The sequence below is a fragment of the Cotesia glomerata genome, linkage group LG4 (genome assembly GCF_020080835.1).
Source record: "Cotesia glomerata isolate CgM1 linkage group LG4, MPM_Cglom_v2.3, whole genome shotgun sequence".
NCBI lineage: Eukaryota > Metazoa > Arthropoda > Insecta > Hymenoptera > Braconidae > Cotesia > Cotesia glomerata.
Genome location: NC_058161.1, coordinates 26,791,709 through 26,810,854, shown reverse-complemented (window position 1 = coordinate 26,810,854; position 19,146 = coordinate 26,791,709). Strand labels below are relative to the sequence as shown.

General features: G+C 31.2%; 2 protein-coding genes and 2 long non-coding RNA genes across 5 annotated transcripts; all 4 read left to right on the top strand.

The window, feature by feature from the left end:
* The first annotated feature begins 1,848 nt into the window (after positions 1-1,848).
* LOC123262550 lies at positions 1,849-3,926 on the top strand. Its single transcript, XR_006508987.1, has 3 exons — positions 1,849-2,028; positions 3,131-3,170; positions 3,820-3,926. It is a non-coding gene; the product is annotated as an uncharacterized LOC123262550 (long non-coding RNA).
* Positions 3,927-4,452: 526 nt separating this feature from the next.
* Positions 4,453-10,616, top strand: LOC123264031. Its single transcript, XM_044727075.1, has 3 exons — positions 4,453-4,630; positions 7,410-7,976; positions 10,608-10,616. The coding sequence occupies exons 1-3, from the start codon at positions 4,472-4,474 to the stop codon at positions 10,614-10,616; spliced, it is 735 nt and encodes a 244-aa protein (XP_044583010.1). The 5' UTR covers positions 4,453-4,471.
* On the top strand, positions 6,197-6,983 carry LOC123262541. 2 transcript variants are annotated; one of them, XR_006508977.1, is made up of 3 exons: positions 6,197-6,224; positions 6,726-6,744; positions 6,893-6,983. It is a non-coding gene; the product is annotated as an uncharacterized LOC123262541 (long non-coding RNA). The 2 variants fall into 2 exon arrangements; XR_006508978.1 differs by lacking the exon at positions 6,197-6,224 and having other exon boundaries at positions 6,647-6,744.
* Positions 10,617-14,910: 4,294 nt separating the features above from the next.
* LOC123264030 lies at positions 14,911-17,692 on the top strand. Its single transcript, XM_044727074.1, has 5 exons — positions 14,911-15,163; positions 15,235-15,387; positions 15,464-15,856; positions 16,648-16,735; positions 17,653-17,692. Exons 1-5 carry the CDS (start codon positions 14,911-14,913, stop codon positions 17,690-17,692), a joined length of 927 nt encoding a protein of 308 aa, XP_044583009.1.
* The last annotated feature ends 1,454 nt before the right edge of the window (positions 17,693-19,146 follow it).

Below are 19,146 nucleotides of genomic sequence, written 5' to 3'. Positions count from 1 at the left end.
TTTCATTATCACTCTCTATTATGATAATTTTTTACAATAATGAATCAGCTCTGATTTGTTTCTTTTTTATTTGAATACTGCAAACTTTATTGCAAATGCTAATAATTAATATCTGTTGACAGTAATTGGCCTATGTTGTAAGTTAGATGTGTAAAATATCAGGTATATTTTTTTAGTTAAACTAAGCGTAATTTTATGAAATGTTATACAATGGTCATTTGATTTTATAGAGTTTCACAATTGAAAATTGCCAACTATTTATTATAATTTTCTCCAATGTTGTTGAAGACCACGTGATGATTTGAAAAAATTATCACATTATTGTATGATATCTTATAATATTTATAATATCAAGACTTGAATTTTATAAAATTGCATAAAATGTAACGGTACAATCAAACTATGTGAGAATTTTTCTTTGTAAATATTTTGGTCCAACCTTAATTTCTTAAAAAGTGCATTACATTAAAATAAATCCCGATATTTCAAAAATTATCTGTAAGTTCATGCGCATTATAGTTTTCTCTGCATTATACTTTACTGATTTTTAATAAATTTTTTAAAATTTAAACCATTACTATGAAATTCGATGATTTGTAACAAACTTCAACGAATTTTTTGGAGAGTATATAAAATTTCATACCAATTGGTATTATTAATTGGAGTTATTAATAACTCATTCAAACAATAAATCTACTTCTGTATATTAATTATTTCTTCGAGTTTTTCTTCTAATTTTATTAATTTTTATGAAATTTCGTAGGTAAAATTTTGTATAATTACATATATTCTTAAATTAAAATTGCATGTAAATTATGATTGTTTCTTTTTTTTTTTTTTTTAATTTTATAGTTACATAATTCTTTGCGCAATTTTCATATTTTGATAACGATACAATTTATAGTAGCGCCAGCTATGTAGTGCTAGTGGATGAACACCAAACTACATAGATTAACTGGTGCCAAAAAATTTCACCCTTTCGCGAATGTCAGCAGGGGGCCCCAAGTTGAAGACACACATTTTCTTTTGTATACGCGTATGCTAATAACCTTCATTTTTTTATTACAACTTTTTTCTGACATATCTCACATAAATTGTTACAACTGCACTTTTCCTACATTTTTTTATAAAAGTTGTAAGTTTTAATTAATAATAAGTCTTCAAATTTAAAAAATATTTGTTTACATCTGCCAATAAATAGTCAGCTCATTACTTTGATTTTCACACTGATAATTCTATACTAAATTGAATTATCAATAGAAAAACTACAGAGCTTAAAAGATACAGAGCTTTTTGTTAGTCAACATGACCCGTATGAGGAGAGTCCTCAACGGCAAATCCCTAAAAAAGGCTTCTGACCGGAAGCCTTGGGATGGCAACACTCGCAATAAGCGAGGTCGTTCATTCTCCAGTCAACACCAAGCTGCGATATTTTCTGCATATAAATTTCTTTTAAAAGAATCGGAGAATATCAAAAAGTTCCAAGTGCCTTTAATTCCGTTCTCGAAAGTGAGGTAATTTTTTACAAAATGTTTTATAAATTACATCTGTTACCTTTTATTGCTTAGCCATTGGCCTTCAGGAATCACTTAAATGCGAGTAGTGTGTCGCATTAATATATTACACCCCTTGGGAAGGAAAATAAGAGAAGCCTCAGATCACATGTCATTGTTGGTCGAGGCGAAGTCGAGGTCAACAAACATGTGATCTGAGGCTTTTCTTTTTTACTTCTTAAGGGCTGCATACTATTTTTTGATCAGTGCTAAACAAGTGTTTCATTATTTCCTCTACTATTCTTCACTTTCTACTATGTTTCATTTTTCCCAATCGCATACTATTACAGAGAGAGAACAGCAGCGGCTTTACAAATATCCCATACTACCGTAAGTAAGTACGTGGCTATTGGTTACAGTGGTGTACCATATTGTACACCTGGTAAAGAGCGACCAAGAGATTCCAAACTTCGCAACGTGTCCATTGAAGTCAAGGAACAAATCAGGCATTTGATTTATACAGCCTGTGACGAAAGTGAGTAAATCTGAACAAATATTTTCATACGTTTCTAATATTTAATGTTTAATCATAATAAATAAACAGCCGATTTAATTTTTGCTTTTTCGATATTTGTGTATCTTTTGTCATATAACATGACAGGGGACTGTTTGCCAGGGGACTGTTTTTTTTTATCAAATTGAGAAAAATCAAGCAAACTATTTCAATGCATTGAACTTTTCAAGTTCTCAATGAATGTTTACATTAATTACAATAATATTAAGACTTATGGATCCAATTTTATAAATAAATTATAAATAAAAATTGCGTATAAAAATTATACGCCCTTATGGCATCTGTTACGCGATATATTATGGACGAATAACTTAAAATTTAATCTTAAAGTTTCAATTTTGGGAATGGAACAGCCTAGGGGACTGTTATTTCGATAGTTTACGAATGTACAGCAAAAAAACCAAGATTTATTTCATTTTAGTTTACAATGCTCCAAATTCAAATGTTTTTTTACTTTCGTAATAAATTTTTTTTAGTAACAAAATAATAATTTTTCTAATAAAAAAATGCCTGGGACAGCAAAAAACATCCTTGCAGAGAATCACCCATATGCACAATCCCGCATAGTCAAGGATCGACTAAAGAAGAGTATGTGGCTTGCTATTGAACGCGAAAATTTTAGATATATCTTTAACATATTACTTCGTAACTTTCTTACGCTTTTTGCCGAAAAAGATTGTTGGAAGTGTTTCAGCATGGCCAAAAAAGGTTTCATGTTACAAAGAAATTCTAATTCGTATGTACAGCTTCCATATAACTTGCAATTACAATGTGCCACAATAATCTGTATAGTTAAACGAACTATCGAAAATTATTATAAGTTTGCTCAGGGACAGGGGTGGGGGGAAATAAAGTGAAGCTTTACAATTTTTGGAGTTTGGACATTATGCTATTCGTTCTGCGCATCTGGGCGGAGCATGAAAGTCTCTATGTTTCTGAGTATATAAGAGGGTAATGTATTATACTCAACAATACATTCATTGCTATTTGTCCAATTATCTTCATTTACATCTGTAATGAAAATATGAGCAACTTTAATTTTTTTTCTTCTTTTTCTTTTCAGGACGAACCATTAAAATCTCTAAATTACACCAACAAATCAGGTAATGTTATTGTTGTATGCATATTTACATCACACTTTTCGAACTTCAGAAGATAGTGCGGAAAGTGTTAAGCTACTAAAATTTACCGGAGGCGAAAATTTGAAAATTGGAATGAAACTGGAAATAGCTGCTTAATACTACTTTTGAAAATTTTCAAGTACCATAAAAAAATGTATTTAAGATTAAAACAGAGTCGAATGTACACTGATAAAAAAATTGACTTGACTCAAGAGCCAAACTCTTGAACCAAGAATTCCATTTTGAAGAAAGTGATTTTCTTGAGTCAAGAGAATAAATTCTTGAGCTAAGAAATTATTCTTGGTCTAAGAAAATTTTGTTAAGTCAAGAATATATTCTCTTGACTCAATAAAATCATTTTCTTCAAAATGGTATTCTAGATTCAAGAGTTTAGCTCTTGAGTCAAGTTCATTTTTTTATCAGTGTAGCAGTTTAAAATTTTTAATATCTTCAGACTCAATTTATATTGCTGAAGATAAAGCTTGTCACATAAACAAATATTTTGATTTAGTTTTCAAAATATCATCTAAGTATGAAATCAGTTTGAATATTTTTAATTTGAATTCAAATTGTCGCCTTGGATTATATTTTTGTCTTACGAAACTTTTTAATGTTATTTATCTCTTTACAGAAGTCACGGTATCGCTTTTTACGGTTCACCCGAGATACTCAGGAAGGTTCTACATGATATAGGCTTTACATATACGAAGCGCAACAGTAATCGGTGGCTTGTAGAACAGCCCTACATCATTGCCGCTCGCATTGAGTTTCTAGCGAAGTACAAAAGAAACTTGGACGCTCTTGAGGCTGCAAGAAACTTGGACGCTCTTGAGGCTGCAAGAAACTTGGACGCCCCTGAGGCTGCAAGAAACTTGGATGCCCCTGAGGCTGCAAGAAACTTGGACGCTCTTGAGGCTGCAAGAAACTTGGACGCCCCTGAGGCTGCAAGAAACTTGGATGCCCCTGAGGCTGCAAGAAACTTGGATGCTTCTGAGGCTGCAAGAAACTTGGACGCCCCTGAGGTTGCAAGAAACTTGGATGCCCCTGAGGCTGCAAGAAACTTGGATGCTTCTGAGGCTGCAAGAAACGGCAATGATATAGAAAATGAAGCTAAAAACTTCATTTTCCAAGATGAAACGTGGCTGTATGCAAATGGTACCGGTAAAACCCGAGAGTGGCAAGACTCTAGTACCAGAAGTGTTTCTGTTAAAAAAGCGTCTACCGGAGCACGGTACATTATATGCCACGCTGAAGGTCGGGATGGTTGGGTTGAGGGAGCTTCTATGTGCATCAAGTCGAAGAGTAACCCCAAGAGTCATGAAGACTATCATGGGGAAATGAATAGCGCTACCTTTGAGAAGTGGATGGAGAAAGATCTTCTGCCCAACCTGACTAAGCCATCGATGATTGTTATGGACAATGCTTCGTACCATTCGACTAAGGTAAGGTTCCGGGAATAATTTGATATTATTAATTATTAATTATTAACCACATTTGCACATATCACTAGTATACGATATGTTAAGATATTATTCATTGGAAAATTTTCATAAAGTGAGGTGAAAATTACAGTCTTACTTTCCACATCGTGGGATCTTGTGATTAATTGCACCTGGCAAACAATGTCGCCGGAGTTTTTTATAATTCTGAACCAAGCAGTATAGTTATGGTGAGAGTAACAACAATAAATACTTTTTGAATGATGTATTTTTTGCTATGCCTTTGTGTTTTATATTTTTCTTTGGTATTTTTCTATTACGGTTTGGATATCTACTATATATTAAAATAACTACCGTCCACATTAAAGAAATTTTGATTTAATTTGATTTTACATGTTAAGAGTAATTTGACAGGACTAGAAATGATCAAATAATTAATCTTTCTTAATCATATCAAATCATTTTGTTCAAACAGGGAAACTACAAATAAATTTTGTTGCTTCAGAAAATTTTTAGATTTTTCAGCAAAAATGCTATCTTCAAAATTAATCCACTTTTTACACTTGCATTTAAATTTTCTTTCATGAATTTTTACTTACAATTAAAAGAAAGCTCTCTCATTGATGATTTTATTGTATTGTATATTTGGTTCTTCATTAAATCTTTTATTGTGGCATTCAGCCCGGATATATTATTTTCAATTTTTTCTGATGTTATGAATTTCATTAAACTGTGTGTTAATCCTTTTCTTCTTTATATTTTTTAATTGACATTTCGTATCATCAGCTTTGTGAGTAATTACCATCCAGAACCAATAAATTTTTATTCTCGTTATTTTATTGTTTTTCTTTTTCCGTTATCTTCACGTCTTTTCTGACTAACGTTTTCTTTTTTTGGTATATTTCCTCTTTGTGTTATCGTATTTATTTTATAGTTTTCATTTATATGTTACCTGCTCAACTCTTCTTTATTATCGTTGTCTAATCATATAATAATCAAAAATTCTATAAATGTTATTTTACGTAATATCTGTTATACAATGTTTGTCGTATTATCTGATCGATTACTAAAACTTTGAGTCTTAGAATTAAATAAATCTTTTTTAGCTACAAGTAATCGGTTAATTGACGCGAAATTTGAGTGAGAAGTAAAAAAGAAGATAATAATCATATGTCGAAACTTTTTTTACATTCGTAGAAATAATAGCCCTGATATAAAATCCTAATTCAGTGTAAATATATGTGAAAAATAAAATGGAGAAATATTAATATATCTGAGACGTTATTAGAAAACCGAGGGCAGTAAGTCTGAACGAGGTGCCATTAGAACACCTTATAAAGTTCCGCCCTATTAGGCTACTCGGTAGACGGAATATCTACTAACAAACTTTTACTGGACTATTCGCTATGAGTGTGACTGCAGGGACAGTCAAAAGATGAAGTACAAGAGGCTGTCAGAGTATGTTATTAGACGTATGTCAAGAGCAAGAAACATAAAAATAAATAAATTTTATAAATAATTGTAAAAAGTTATAAAAATATGTGACAATTTTATACACCGATAGAAGGATTTGTTTGTTAATGAATATTTTTTAACTGTTAGCAAATATTTATTTAAAATCAAAAGCAAAAATAGCATTTTCTTTTGACACTTTTTATAATCCTATAGCTGGAATACATGATAATAATTCAATTCACTAAATAAATTAACCTTTTAATATTTATAAATACAAAAGATAATTATGAGCTATGATAGAATTCGGTATTTTACAATAAACGTTATTATAATGTAATATAATTAATACAAATAATTTATAAAAATGATTTTTGTTTATAAGAAATCTTCATATCATATGATATTACAAGCAAAACAAATTCACTCAACAAAATATTTATTAACTGTTAATAAATATTCGTTAACTATTAATAAATAGTTATTAACTATTAATAAATGTACTTTCCTACCAAATAAATATTTATTGAATGTTAAAAAATATTTATTAAAGTTTAATAAATTAAATAATTGTCTTCAAATAAATTAAATTATTAATAGTTAATAAATCCTTTTATCAGTGTAATAATTGCAGTTTTGTTTTTAGTTAAACGAATCAACAACAAGTACGTATAATGATAAAAATAAAAAAGAATGCAGTAAATATTTCTGCTGGTATTTTTAAAACACAAAAACTCTGGTGTCTAATTTTTTTTAATTTATTAAAATTAAAACAAAATAAATACTTCCACGTGTACTTGCTTATAATTGTAGGAATAATAGCCTCCCGTAACTCCGAAAGTAACCACTGCGAACGCTTCAGTCGATTTCATTTCCCCTACCATGGCTTCACTCAGAGCGAATAGTAGGACCAGCCCCAAAGTACGACAACATCTCGGTCTCCACATTAACGGATTCTACTTTCACTCTATACTGACTGATATATATATAAATCAAAGTAGGCACTCGAATTTTTTTTCTTATAATATAACTTGCAAGGTTTGCAATAAATTTCAAAGATTTATAATATTATTAATGATTGATGAGACGAGCATTTTTCAACATCTGTAAATTTTTTATTTTTCTTTTATTAAAATGCATATTTGTACTAAGGTAAAAGCCCCAATAGATGATCATGTATCAGTATATGATCACTCTATGTATTTGTATACCTATATTTATGAATATAGATATACAAATACATGGAGTGATCATATACTGGTACGTGATCATCTATTGGGGCTTTTACCTTACTGGAATTATTGTTTTCACTGACATACTTTTTCATCAGACCGAGAAGCAGCCGACGAGCAATTGGAGAGTTCCTGAACTTAAAGAATGGTTAACGCAGGAGGGTATCCCATTCGACGAGAAGAGCAAAAGGACGGAGCTTTATCAGTTATGCAAGAGGCACAAAAAAATTGTTGAATGCAAAATCGATGGTCTCTGCAAAGGAACTGATCATATCATTCTGAAATCACCACCGTATTGCTTTTTTTATAATCCTATTGAGTTAGTTTGGGGTAACTGCAAAAGGTATTATGATGCACATTTAGCACCCGGTGGTGATTATTCAGATAAAATGGTTATTCAGGTGTGGAATGAAGCATTAGCTAGGATCACCCCAGAGATCTGGAGCAAATATGTTGACCACACGGAAAAAAAGATTCTTAGTGACTACAAACGTTTTCATGAAGAAAAATTTGAAGTCAAACTGGTTGATGACACGAATTCCGATGAAAGCGATAGTAGTGATCCTGATGAATCGGACATGGACATGATATCAGTCCATGGAAGTTATGAAGGAATCGATCAGGAACCCGAATCAGCTCAACGACGACTTTTTGATGTTATTCAGGTACAGACCACATTCTATTGTATATATACAAACATTTACATCGATCGACCCAGGAATTTTATATATATATTAGGGTGTGCCAAAATGTAACTTCCTTGATGGACCTCTTAAAATTGGAATTTTGAGTTCTGCTTTTAACAGGAATTGTGTTTAGGCATTTCCTGACAAATTTTGGGCGTATAAAATAATCTTAAGAAAACTACCGAAGAAAAACATTTTCCGAATTTTTTCTTATCTAAAAAAAAGGTCGACGGGCTTCAAAAAATTTATTTTCATTGCTTACTTCATAACCACTTTTAGAAAATTTAATGCCCTTTAATTTGACGTAATCAAAAAGCCTGGACGATGATTTGCCGCGGAGTTATCGTCAATCAAAGCAAAAAAGTTCTTTTTGCCTTTGATAACCAATAAACTCTAGAAATAATGATCGTACAGAATATCGAAGGAGGGTTTTGAAAACTACACAATATCTTCTTCGAGATACCGTGAAGGGCTTTTAACGAAAAAAATTTTTTTTTTTAATCAAAAACTTAGACTGCAAAAAAGACTAAACTCGCATAATTAAGGATATTTGGATAATTTGATATAACTTTGGATAAAAAGGATGAACGAAGGATATCGTCGATAATTTTTAAACCTTTAAGTGTCTCCTGAGATCTCTAAAAAATTTAAAGCGCTGCGATTTTTTTTCATTGTGCCCCGAAGCTTTCGATTCTTTGCTTACGCAAAAATCACCAGCAATTTTTCGATTTTTATTCATTTCTTTCAGTGAAGCAATTTTTGTGACATAAATTTTTCATAGAAAATTATTTTTACATGTTTTTTACGAATTCTCTTATAATAAGTAGCCAAATTTCTTTTCCACACCTCAAGTGTTTAGAAAATACATTCATTTTAATCTGTTACATTTCCCGTGATCCCGTAATAAGAACATTTCATCGGTTATGTAATCAGCAAAAATAAAATGTATGTAAAATTCTTAGTCCGTCTGAAATTGAAATCTGTTGACCTTGGAGGCCATCCCTGTAATTTCTTGTTTTTCTTGAGATTCTATCAAATTTTATATCTGTAGGAACTGTATTTGAAGAATATGAATTTTTTGACAATTATCACTCCCATAAGATCCTATTCAAGATAATTTCTACATTATAAATAAAAGGTTCTTACAAAACTTCGAGTTCATAGAGACTATTGTTTGGAAATGAGAGATTTTCATTGTTAACGCTCCCACAATCCCTTTTGGGATTAGAAATCGAGAAAATTCATTATTAGCTGAATTTGAAATCATACGCGAAGATTCCTATTAAATTTCGAGTCTGCAGAAGTTACAGTTTGGAAATTAAAATTTTAGATTTTAAAAACCGACCCCGCAATCCCTATCAGAAGTAGAATTTTTTGAAACCTGTTTCGAGTTGATCTTCTCATGACAAATAAAAGATTCCTACCAAATTTACAGCTTTTAAAAGCTATATTTTAAAAATTAAGATTTTTTATTGTTAACACCCACCCCCGCAAACCTCTGTAAGGTGAGCTATCGTAAAATTCATTCGTATATTATTTCTACATCTCTTACAGAAAATTCCTACCCGATTTGGAGTCTATGGGAGCTATAGTTTAAAAACGGGAATTTTTCATTGTTAACGCCCCCTCAATCCTCTTTAGGGTAAGATATCCTAAAATTCGTTCATAAATTATTTTTCATTACTTACAGAAAGTTCCTACAAAATTTGGAGTCTGTAGGAGCTATAGCTTGAAAATTAATAATTTTCATTGTTAATACCCACCCCCGCAACCCTCTGTAGGGTGAGATATCGTAAAATTCGTTTATAGATTATTTCTACATCTCTTACAGAAGATTCCTACCAAATTTGGAGTCGATAGGAGCTATAGTTTAAAAACGGGAATTTTTCATTGTTAACGCCCCCGCAACCCCCCTTGTGGGTGAAATTTCGTAAAATCCGTTCTTAGCTGACCTCTACTTGGTGAAAGGAATGTTCCTGCCAAATTTCAAGTCTCTAGGTCTTATAGTTCCAGAGATATCGTGATGAGTGACTATATCTATAGAAAGTCTCCTATATATATATATAGGTAAATAATGAGTCCATTGTATCACGGCACCTTTGAGAGGTTCCCCCTCTCCCCACCTCTTCTTTTTTAGTAACGCTATAAGTATTAGAGGTGGGCCTAAAATCTAGCGCGCGAGCTTTGAACCAATCCGGATGATCGTTTACCAGGCCCTGCGGCTGTCAGACCGAGACACACATGTACAGCGCTTGAGAGCACGTATTGTTGAGGTGAGGAGATGTCCGATGTTTCACGCGGTCCCAGGTGGAAAAATATTATAATGTCATTATAATGATTTGCCCATTATAATGTCATTATAATGTATTATAATGTCATTATAATGCATGTAAAAATATTTATTTTTCCAAAATTTCTCAAAAAATCTAAAAAATACCAAAAACTCTGCTTTAAGATAATTAGGTTTGAGCTGGAAACAGTCAAAACCAGAAAGATATATTATGATAATTTCATAATAAAATTTTAGGAAAGATTGGGATCTCAACACCAAAATTTTTTTTTTTAAAATATAATATTTATTAGTCATAAATTAACCAATATTTGTATAAGATGAAATGATAACCTAACATATTAAAGTTAACTTTGTAAAGTTAGTGGTAGAAGCAAGCAAACAAAATCTTGAATTTTTAAAACTTTCCCTTCAATATCATGTACTTGAACAGCTTGAATTTGAAATGAATCTTGTACTGCAATTATATAATCCAATTGAGTTCTTCTGTTGTTTGATAAAGTAACTTCAATATTATTAACAGAGCGCGAAATGAACTGTCTAATGATTGCAAATGATAAATTCCTAAACTTGACAAAAAATTCAATAGTACCAAACGACTGATTGTTATTCCATACTATACAAGAATTGCACCTTTTTTTCTCTTAAATATTTTTCCGAATTATAAATAATACCATTAATTTTTGCTTTTGCATAAATAGCATAAGGTTCTCGCTCTAATACATCAACGTCAATCAATGTTTCATTATGTAAAGCTGATATTACTTGTCTTGTAATTAAATTGTTTTAAAACGTTCAGCAACGTAATTGTTTCTTCTTTTACATTATTATTTTCAGTAAATTTAGATTCCATAATATTCATAGCATTAGAAAATTCTAAAGTATTAGCAATTTCAACATTAATTTTGTTTGGACCATGGCCGCATTTCAATAATTCTCTGTTACCATCTTCAAACGGATAGGTTGACCAATTTGACATTGGTCCCCATAATTTTACAAATCGTGGTAAATGAATCAGTTGATGGGTAATGAAGGTACATTTGTTGAGTCCATATAGTTGTTCAAATTCAATACAAAATTTGCGAATTAATTCTTCTGCAAAATCAACTTCTTCTACTTTTATCATTTTTTGTAATAAAATCGACGTAGCTTTTGCTAGAAGTATATAGTTCTGATAGTATTTATCTTTCAATTTTTCTCGCAATAAAATTGGAAAATGAAAAAGGCTAAGATTTAAAATTTCTGAGCTCTTATAGAACGATGCATACTTTAAATTTCTTGGTACTCTATGAATAATGTCTGGAACTCTTATGTCAGATATTTCTTGATTTAATTTTTTTATCGAACCTTTTCGAGATACTTTTTGTTTCTTTTGACCACATTCCTATCATAGATTTAAATACGCCGATAAGACCATGCATGTATTCAGGGACAAAACCGATGGAAAGATCAAAATATGGTATCAGTGCAGCAATAGAAACTCCTTTAATACCTTTTACATGTTCACGGCCTTCTTTGATAGCAATTTCACCACATCTAAGGATACTTGCGTCTGTACGGATAGGATATTCTTTTGAAAATGTAAATGAATGATTATGTCCTGACCCAATAGCACACGTTTCTCCTGGATGCGTACAGTAGGGACAACTGTAAGTACCGTTAAATAACATAATGTCTAAAGCAGCAGCACAGAGCAGGAGCATCTAAAGATGCTATTGGAGCGATAGCAATATTGTGTTGATTTCCTTGATCCGGTGGACCCACGAAAACCCCTCTGTAATTAGCTTTTGTAGAGTTGTTACAAACGGTTTCAAAAACGAAGTTGTTTTTGGTTTTGGTGATTACTGTAAAATAAACCAGCTGTTATTTGGAACGATCGACGATGTTTTGAATTAATATTTAATATTTGTAGTTGAATGGGCCACAATTGACCATTCGAGCTTTTGGAAACTGGAGCACCATCAAAGTTCCATATTAATAAAAGATCATATTTTTTCAAATTTGCAGAATGACAAATTTTTTTTAATTGCTCTCCATCCATGATATCTGTTAAAATATCATCATTTTTATTCCTTGTCGCTTCATGTTCATCTATTAGAGAATACAATTTTCTTCGCTCAAAAAAATCAATTATGATCGGTACTACATCATATTCAACGAAGATATTGATTTTTGAAGTTAGTTGACAATAATTACACAAAACATCGTCGTTATGCGTAAGTAATTCACCTCTGTACTGTCCACATTCTTCACAAATCGCATGTTTGTGTATAGCCGTGTCAAAAGATGGTATTTCAGATTTTAGAAACTTTTTAAATTGATATTTATTCCTCGGAATATTATTTGGCTGGGGTAGAAATTCATGAAACATTTGTAATAATTCTTCTATCGCTTTTTTTGTCAATGAATTTGAGAGAGAAAATTTTAAAACTTTAAGAAGAAAATTACCACATTTTACCGAGGAATCATTATAAATAGGCTTTTCTGACCACATTAATTCTTCGTCATCTTCCCATTGGTGATGTGAAAAATCATCATTATGATTTGAACCATGATTGTCTGAATGAGATGAACTTGAATAAACATTTTCTTGAGGATAATTATTTGTTGATTTATTAAAACTATATTCTTCACTGTCTTTATTTAATAAATTAATATTTTCATCTGGAACAATTGTTTCATTGTGATTTAATGAATTAGTTATGTTTTTCCGCCGACTCAGAGTTCTCCGGGGAATTGTGAACTGTTAAAATAATAATAATAATTTAGTCGTTACATATTTAATATACCCAATACTAGATATATAATAAATTATTTTTACATTTTCTGGTTCTGTAAGATATTTATGATATTTTTCCATTCTTATTTTAATATTTCAAAATAACCTTTACTTTAAATGATAAATAATTGAATGTATCATATATACAAAACACCAGTAATTCGATCTTCAAATTAATAATAAACTGAAGTAAGTCAAGATAATAGTCATCTGTTATAACATTTGCTGTTTATACGTAAACAACATACAGACAATTTATTTAATTATCTGATATAAAATATTAAAAAAATGCAATATTTGATCTGCGGAGAAGATTCCTGTTTGTACATTCGACAATTAACATCAATTGCAAAAGAAAGTCAAAAGATATCACTGTTGGATCAAAAGTTCTGTTTTATGATCCCGAAAATGTGCAACCTCGAAAGCAAAATAAATTAAGTGGAACGGTTTTAAAAATTTCAAGTAAGTTCATTTAGTTATTAATAGACTATGATACTTTTTTTACTATGATAGTACGCAAAAAAGTAAAGTATTTTTTCAATCAAATTTTGAATGATTATCAAGTTGTTAAAATTATAAGTTAATATTTCAGAATCTGAAAATGTATTAAAAAAAGAGATGGACAAAATAATATCACAACGGGAGAAAGTTGGAGACAAATTAATAAAAGGTAGCACTAATCGATTAAATGATGGAAAAATTTTACAGTCGGAAAAAGGAAAAAAAATTAATGATAAGGTAATAACTCTTATACAACCGGGATTATTAATAAATACTCGTAAAATAAATATATATAATTGTATTTTTTGTGTAGAATTTGACAAAGAACGTTCAACGTGACGACAGCGTTAAAACCATGGAGTACCTTCAAAAAACAAAACCACCTTGGAGATTTAATCTTCCATCTGCAACAGTAGTGTCAACAGAATACAGCAAACAAGTAGAAAAAGTAATATTTTATAAATATTTAATTTGTTACATATAATAACCTCTAAAAAATTTTTTTGAAAGGAAAGAGAAACTCACGAGCACAATGCAGAATTACGTAGACGTTTAGTAAATGAATTAAAGCCGCTCTTAACCAATGCTCTATCAAAAACCAACGACCTTATTGATTTCCTCAATTTTCCTGATAATAACTCTTACAATGAGAAGTCCGGACAATCTTATTCGCAACAAAATTCAGCTGATAATGGTAATTGTTTTATAAATAAATTTGTTGTGAGAATTGCTTAGTATGCTGAGAATTTCAGGTAAAAATATCGGAACATCCATTTATCAGCAATATCCAGCTTTATATGAAGGAGATGAACTCTCAGATAATCGCCACGCATCACGAGATTTTGTATCAACATCCACACGATTTCGAGAACCCCATGTACAAGATGAACAATTTTCGCCACCGCAAATTGTCCAGGGTGCTGAAGAATCTAATATCAAAATTAGATGTAACCCACCTCGAGTTATCAATATTTATCCTCCACCTGCTCCACTTCTACCTAACAGGCCATTATCGAATAGAACTACATCTAATAACAACTCATTGCCTCAAAATCGTCAACAGCTGTCAAATTCCAATATTTCATCATCAGTATCACGCCATAATCAATTTGATGGTTTGCCAATTAATTACCTTTTTTACAAAACTATGATTATATTATAATTTTAAATACCATAATTTAAACTAAATTAATACTATAATTTTAATATATTTCTAGCAATATATGCCAATGATTTAACAATTTCATCAAAGGATGAGTCACGAGCTCTCTACAGTCCAAAATTTACAAACGTCGCACAAGAGTCGTCCACCAGCTTTATCTTCAAACTTAATGGCTCGTGAAATGCGATATCAACCTTATGATCGAGTTCAAAGATCATATGGTCAAGAAGCATCCCATCAAAGTCGATCATTAGCTGTCACAAACAATAACATACGTTTCCACCATCAACATACACCAATGCACCAAAACTCATCTACAAAAGATCAACTTTATGATTTCCCGTTAGAATCGCTTCGATATGAAGATGAAGTAACTGATGAATATCAGCTATCGCCGTCATTTGATCTCCCTCTACCAGAAAATCATAGACAAAGTAATGAATTAGTTTAAAAATTTTACAAACTCTATTTTTATAATTTTATTTCTATCAAATACTTTACACAGCTTTAAAATCGTATCATGATTTGGAGTTTCGTTCCGGTAATAATTTAAGAAACTTGAATGATCTTGAAAAGTCTCCCACGCGATACGATCCATCGCGATCTCCGACACCGCAGAGTAGATCATCTTCCCCACTTCCAGAACCACATCACAGAAGTAATCATATTAATTTTACTTAAAATCAGAGAATATAACATTTAATTTATGTAAATGTTAAAGTATTTTATTAAAGTTTTGCGTAGACAAGTAAAATCTTCTGATGACGAAGAATCCAACAACGAAAATGATTTTCAAGTACCGGCAGAGCAAATAATGCATAAGTCTTCTTCAAATACAACACCATGTGATACTCTCTGGACACTTCGCTATCCTGATGGAAAATTATCTGGAACGATTGAGTTGATACCAGAACGAAAAATATTTGTGATTAAACGGGGACTTGACAACTTAAAATCTGTTGCTACTGATATGAGGAGTTTTGCTCGAGGCTTGATGACACTAATTTTCACTGAAGAAGCCATGAGTGAATGTACTCTCTGCAATTCGAAAGGGAAAGGGAAAGGAAAAAACAAGGATGGCGGAGTTAAAAATTATTTGGATGAACGTGGTTTGAAAGTTTTAATGGGTAATTTCACGAAAAAATCTATTGGTATAATTAGATTTAGCATACAAATTATGCACAGAAAAAAGGTTCCCTTGAGCCAAGAAAATATTTTTCTTCTAACTATTTTCTTGAGCGAAAAAAAATTTTTAACACAAGGAATATCACTTATTCCAACAAAATTAATTCTCTTGCTTTAAGAAATACGTATCTTTATTCAAAAAAGTTTATTTAAGTCAAGAAAATCTTGTTGTTTCGAGAAAATTCAGCCTCTTGCTCTAAAAAATTTAGTTCTTGATAGAAGTAAATTTTTTTGTCTTGAGAAAATTTCTTTCTTGCTCCAAAAAATTGATTTCTTGATAGTAAATTTTTATAAATATTTTTATTGGTTAACATGTTAAATGGGAGGATCAAATAATATTTCATCATTTTTTTTCATTCAATATGTGTAATGGCACACTAAAATAATATAAAATGGGTATCAAATATTCATGAGAAAAATTTTCTCAAGGTGAGAGAATATTTTTCTCAGCTGAAGTAGGTGGCGCTGCTTCCCTAAAGTATCTAAAAATCTTGATTAAATATAAAAATTTATTGTATCAAGTATTTATAATAATTTGAATTGAGAAAAAACGACTTCCACCAAGAATAGAATTTCAAGAAAAATTTTTACTTCGGCCAACACAACTTCGGTCTTCCTTCAGGCACCCGAAAATTTTCTTGAGCCAAAATTTTGTTCTCCAGTCAAGAAATTTTTTTCTGTGTAGTTCAGTAGTTAAGTTAATATCAAATTAAATGAATTATTCAATTTTCAGAATACACAGCCGCTTTTGGAAAAGAACGAGGCTGGAAGAAGGTAGACGATCAAACTATTAAGCAAAGTCTCCGAAATAAATTATTAGAGTATAGAGATTAATAATAACTTTCAGATAAAATATTATTTTTAAAAAATATTTAAATTATTGTGTTCTTTTTCTTGTTCTTCAATAAACAGTTATTATAAAAATTCAAGACGATGTAATAATTATTAATTAATTAATTAATTTAGCTCAAATTTCAGCATTTCAAGGTCAAGAAGAAATATTTTGGCGCAGTGTTCCCGAATCGTTATACAATTTTAACTTCCCGCTAAGAAAATTAAAAATTTTCAAAAAACTGGAAAGTATTTGTTTTACGCCGTTTATCGAAAATCGAGTTTCCATCAGATCTCGACGTTCTGAGGTCCTAGGAAGCTCCCTGACTATTCCCGTGAGGGTGTCACTATGTCTGTATGTGTGTATGTATGTAACTTTTAAACGGCGCTACCGATCGATTCCAAAAACTTATCAGCTCTCAACTTTGAAAAACCACGTCGATCGCCACCAATCCAGTCAAAATCGGTTGATTCGTTCGAGAGATATCGTGAATGAAAGAAAACCGAAAAGTGTTTTTTCGGAGTTACTCTGAAATTTCTAGTTTGGCCAATTAAAATTTAGAAATTCTTTATGAGGCTTAAAAACTGCGTAGAATGCCGCCAACCGCGTAAAATCGGTTCATTCATTCAAAAGTTATTGCGGTTTGAAAATTTCAAAAATAGTGTTCTATGAAACTTCTATCAGACTTTTGAGCTAAAAGAGCGCAAAAGCACAGAAAAGGTATCTTTTTAAGCTTGGAGAGCTCAAAATAACACCCAGATTGTATTTTTGAGCTCGAAGAGCTCAAAAAAAAGGCCATGTATTATCGGAATTAGCGGGAAGTTGTAGAGATGGCCTTTAAGGTCAACCGTTTTCCTAATTTTTTTGTGAAATTTGTGTAAACCTCTTTTGATTTAATCGTTTAAGTAAAGCTTATGGAAAAAACGTTTTAGTGCTGAGTTCCTGATCCTTCAGAAAATTTTTATTTTAAAGTTATCAATTGACCTCTCTCGCTATGACTGTTTCCAGCTCAAACCTAATTATCTTAAAGCAGAGTTTTTGGTATTTTTAGATTTTTTGAGAAATTTTGGAAAAATAAATATTTTTACACGGATTATAATGACATTATAATGACATTATAATGACATTATAATGACATTATAATGACATTATAATGACATTATAATGACATTATAATATTTTCCACCTGGGGTTTCAACTATATGGCCGCCGATGAATATTATTCCTCTTATAAATATTCTATTTCTTTTCTCTCAAATCATATATGTTTTTCCCTATACAGTCTGCGCTTAAGATAGAAAAACAGATAGTAATATTTACCCCAGCAAGGTTTGAGCTCGAATTTAGAGTTTTAGCTTCGACCGTCCATTACCTTAATAAATTATCCAATAAGCTAATATTCTGTTTGAACAAGTATTACCGTGGCCGCTCGGACATCTGACGAACAATCCTTTATCTAAGATTCGATCTCACCCGTGTTCGGCCTGCGACTTATGAACGGAATAATTAATATTATTGGAGAAGGCCCCTCGAATAATGCCTTATATAGAAGTATTCACTGCATATTACCTTGTAAGGAAGAATTTTGGCCGGCTACGTCGCCGACCATTAATGCATAATGGCGGATCCGCGGATATAAAAATTACAGCCGCAGAAGCAGAGGCGGCACTTATCGCGAAGCTCGGTAGCTCGTGTCACGCTCTGCGATTATTTAACGTTAGATATTTTTTTATTTGAACCTAACCGAGTGCTTAAGTTCAATAAACAAGCCATTGGCATTAATAAATAAATAGTAAAAAGTAGAAAATAACTAATTTATTTAATTGGATTGAAACAGAAACGGTTATTTATTTTTACACCATTCATTGTACTGATTAACAAGTCATTGGCTTCAAAAATCAATCCACATTCAAAAATAGTTATTTAAAAAATCCATCGGATCGGGAAAATAAAATGAAACAAAATATATTTCAACTCTCAGGTAAGCAAACCCCGAGTGGTTACGTGCTGTTGAAAACTTATAAAACTCATTACGGTTCGACTGTCGAAACTAGAAGGCTATCCAGAAATAAATTTATCGAAGTAAACATTTTCGAAAATAAAACACTTATGTTTACGTGGGCATAAGTCGTGGTATTGCATATAGCTCGGCTCACGAAAAACTTTTGACTACACGGTGAGAAATTTCCATTATTTTTTATTCTGCATGGATTTTAGATATTACAATGGTGCATACTACTAGTGAACCTTATTGACTCAGAATAAAATTTTACAATGGCCCATAGTAATTTCCGAAACAAATGAAATCAGACATAGTAAATGGTAGAAATTGAAATGTACCATAGTAAAATGAAATATGCAATAATTTAAATTTCCGAATGTACTATAGCAAAAAAAATA